General features: G+C 39.2%; 1 protein-coding gene across 1 annotated transcript; it reads right to left on the reverse strand.

Moving 5' to 3' along the window:
• Positions 1–378: 378 nt before the first annotated feature.
• Positions 379–1,173, reverse strand: LOC127171080 (gamma-crystallin M2-like). The gene is made up of 3 exons (XM_051119497.1): positions 1,100–1,173; positions 759–1,001; positions 379–677 (listed from the first exon to the last, which is right to left on the reverse strand). Exons 1-3 carry the CDS (start codon positions 1,109–1,111, stop codon positions 405–407), a joined length of 528 nt encoding a protein of 175 aa, XP_050975454.1. The 5' UTR covers positions 1,112–1,173; the 3' UTR covers positions 379–404.
• Positions 1,174–4,265: the final 3,092 nt, after the last annotated feature.

Below are 4,265 nucleotides of genomic sequence, written 5' to 3' on the forward strand. Positions count from 1 at the left end.
GAGGTTGCATTGTTTCTTTCTGACAGGTGAGTAACATTGATTTTGCATGGTTTCACACAACTTATCTGTGTTGGCTTTTATTTGAATATGCTTGTGTGTCATCTTCGCTTGTTTCTGCCATCGATGTTATGCCAAGGTTGTGTATGTACGTGTGGGGCGGAGATATCAAAATAGGGGTGAGGTCCAGTTGGGCTATGGGTGTTTACTTTTTAACAGGTCTTAAACATGTCTTGAATTATCAATTATACGTTTCAAGCTTTTACTGTGCATTTATTAATTTTTTTATTTATTTATAAGTGTGTTAAGCTCTGGTGTATTTTTGTGTTCATTAATCAGGCAAATATAGTATTAATTTTCACAACACAATGTTTAGTTACAAGTTGTTTTATTTAAAATATGGAACACTAATACCAGGAGTCCATGATACGCCTCATGCTCATGAATCTCATGCCACCCATATTACTGAAGCTCCTGTACTCTCCAGGCCTGAAGTACCACATCCTGCCTCTGTAGTGGGGCTGCTCATAGAAGAGCCAGTGGCCGTCCATAATATGACAGGACTGGCAGTGAGACATGCGGTAACGGTCCATGATGCTGTCACAGTCATCCATCATCTCGTACATCTGACCCATGAAGTTCTCCCTCTCGTAGATCCTCATTCTGTAGGATCCTCTGTACTGTAGTGGAAGAGAAGTCCCTTTAGTTTATCAACCAAATGTATGTTTATATGTTATCTTATAAGCTGAAATAGAGCTCACCATGGGGATCATACGGCAGGACCTGATGCATTCATTCATTCCAAACATAGACATGTAATCAGCATAGTCTCCCCTTCTGAAGAAATACTGATTTCCCATGTAGTTGGGACGATCGTACATCATCCAACATCCGCTCTCAACTCTGCAAGAGTGACAGCGGCTCATGTAGGAGGAGAAGTCACCACAGTCGCTCATACACTCATAAGAGCGACCCTGGAAGTTCCTGTCCTCGTAGAAGATGACCTGAAAAGTCAAATTTATTATTTTAGTGTTTTCTATCTATGGATTTAAAATAATGTGAATTAAATCTAATGTAAAATTGTTGATGGAATGAAATTTACCTTGCCCATCATGGTTGCGCTGGCTGATCCTCAGTAGTTCCACAAAGGAGAAGCTGAAGCTGATTCTGCTTGTTGGCTGACTGCTGTAACCTGTGCTTTTATACTGGACCAAGACTAAAGACTAAAGGGTATCTATTGTTAGTCAATTCCTGACTGTGCAAGTTGGCATAGAGACCATCATAGAACCAATATACATGCTTTTGTAATTTTCCTCTCAATTGTTCTTCAAAATACCTTTGACCCTACCTTTGTGGGTATAATGTACTACAATTTTTGTACAAAGGTTGTAGATTTAAATGTGAATGTCAAGTGTGTGTTACTTTTTAACATATTTAAACTTTTTTTTTGTGCAGTGAATTTTATGTAAATAGCACATACTGTACAGTATGTATGTACTACAGTATACCCTCTACTAATATTGGCACTCTTGGTAAATATGAGCAAAGATGGCTGTGAAAATTAATTCTGCATTGTTTAATCTTTTGACCTTTCATTCAGAAATATAAACAATGGAAAGTGGGGGGAAATCTCATTATGAAATAAATGTTTTTCTCTAGTTTACGTTGCCCAGAGTTTTTGGCACCCAATTATTGCAATGTCCTTTTCCCAAGATAACAGCTCTGAGTTTCTCCAAACACATCATAATGCCTGATGAGTTTGGAGAACACATGATAAGAGATAAGAGACCATTTGTGCTGATTTTGATGTTTGTTTTGGATCATTTTCCTGATGGAAGATCCAACCACAACATTATAAGATTTCTAACAGAGGCATTCAGGTTTAGATTTTTTATCTATTTTATCTAACCCTAACCCTAATCCTATTTGATAGAAACCATGTTGCCATGTATCCGAACAAGATGTCCAGGACCTCTAGCAGAAAAATATTAAAGAACCAGAAGTAAGAGCCAGCATTTAAACTGACAGTAATCAAAAAAGCCTACAGACAGGATATTGCTGACAGCTGATACCACGTTCCTTAAGGCAAACGCAAAAAAAAAAGACATTATCCATCAGAAACATTATCAATGCTATCAAAATCAGTAGCATTTAACATTAGTACAGATCTGTTGGACAAGTAGGTTATAGAATGAAATGAAACATGCAAACACCCCATCATCTTGAGGCCCAACTGGGGTCTTTACGCCAAAAAGCTGATTCTGCATGCCTCCATCTCCCATAATATCCTCCAGCAATTTCATCTGCCAACAATTTCCTCCAGCTGCTCTTATATGTGCTCTTCCAGTTTGTTGACTGCTTTAGCACGCCCTATTACCTCCTCCTGATATTGGACTTCAAGGACTACCAGTTTTTTCTGCTTTTAAAGTGTAGCCTTGTTCCACCATTGTTTCCCTTGACACAGAACTCCCCTTCCCTGTTGAACACGGCCCACAATATCAGTGTGCCGGATTGCTGATTTTCCTTGTTGTTCTGCTTCATTCAGAGTCCATTTCTGTCCTGATGTTTGATGCGGTCCTGCAGTCCATATTGATCTATCTCGGGACTCTGAGAGGGTAATTTCTAACCATGCTTTGGTGCATTTGAACTCCTACCAGACTTAAGATAGGCAGTTTTAGAATGCAGTGCATGTACAGAGCAATGCTATTTAGGCATCTTGGAACAACTAATCATTTCCTCACAGAAGTTTTTATCATTCTCTCCATCTTCTCCACTTTTGTGAGGGGAATGTCAACCATGGTTAGAGGCAAAATCAGTCTGAGCAGCAGGCCACACTGCAGGCACCAAAGTTTCAGCTTTCCAGGACGCATTGACTTATCATGATCTCAAGACTCCTGCCTACATTCAGCTGCCAGGCTTGTTCACTGTCCCTGAGGCTTGCATACTAGCATTTTGCAAGATGCTTATTCATTTTTCTACTCCTGAACAGAAAACTAAAAATTGAATGAGTATTGTTGGTATGGGGTTGTTGTTAATGAGGAATTTTTAGTCAGACAGCTTTCCTATAAGAATATAAATGCTTCTTTACTTGGATGGATTGATCTTCATTCTGGCCCATTCAATGTTCTCTTAGTACATGTATCTGATACATGATGCTGTTGTGGTTAGGGTTGTCATGCCATCTATATAAGCCTTTATTGGAGTTAAACAGACTCTGGACTTCAGTTTCTCACTCCCAACCTCCCACTTAGACACTCACCATCTCCATGGTAAATGCTAGTGCGGAGATCCTGTCTCGAGATGCTGTGACGTGGTGGTGAAATCTGGTGTGTAGTAAAGCAGAACCGCAGGCTTTTACCAAGGTTGTAATGCACTCTGGTATTTAAAAAAAACAAAACAAAAGCAGCCCAGGGGATGCTATCGGGAACAGAACCAAATGCATTGGTCAGATCAAAGAAAATGGCATGGAGGTCTTTCTTCCAAACAGAAAGACCTCCATGCCAGATCATGTTAAGCCTGGATTACACTACACAATTTTTAAAATCTGAACAGATTTTTAAAACACTAGACATCATACACTTTCCGACTTTGTAAATAGTGACAAAGGAAACCTTCCGATCACAGCAAACTTATACAGAAACATGCGCCTTCTTGCTAGGAGACGCTTGTGGTCTGTGACCATCATACATATACGCGATTTTCCATGGAATCTGTCAGCTCAAATCTGCACACTGGCTTTGACTTTCGGCAATTAGCGTAAACCTCTCCAGACTGTAAATTGGCGGAAAAATCGGGGCAAAAATCATGTAGTGTATTTCAGGCTTTACTGTGCTCCACACATCCAGAGAAACCTGAAATTTCTGCAGATGACACATACCTTAAAACTGTGTCCCCCCAGTGTTTTTCAGTACAGTTCCGTTAACCCAGCATGGATTAAAGCTTGTGTTCTAATAATTCAGCTAAACTGTGATTCAGCATACTGTGACATGGAAATCTTCTACTGGTCATGTCTTCACGTGATACGACTCTGCAGCTGATAGTGCCCTGAACTTCAATTTTGGAATGCAGTGAAATGTGAAAATTTTTGATATAAAACTTTTTTTCCCTGCATGTCATGGGCAGAGCTCCGTAAATTACAAACATCTGCATAAGTAGATACTTAATAGATTTTAGTCAGTTTTTTGAAGCAATAAAATTATTTGGATAGAATTCACTGGATGTGTTTTCTAAAAGGTGTTTTCACAAAATACTAAAATAATTATTATCCA

The sequence above is a fragment of the Labeo rohita genome, chromosome 9 (genome assembly GCF_022985175.1).
Source record: "Labeo rohita strain BAU-BD-2019 chromosome 9, IGBB_LRoh.1.0, whole genome shotgun sequence".
Taxonomy (NCBI): domain Eukaryota; kingdom Metazoa; phylum Chordata; class Actinopteri; order Cypriniformes; family Cyprinidae; genus Labeo; species Labeo rohita.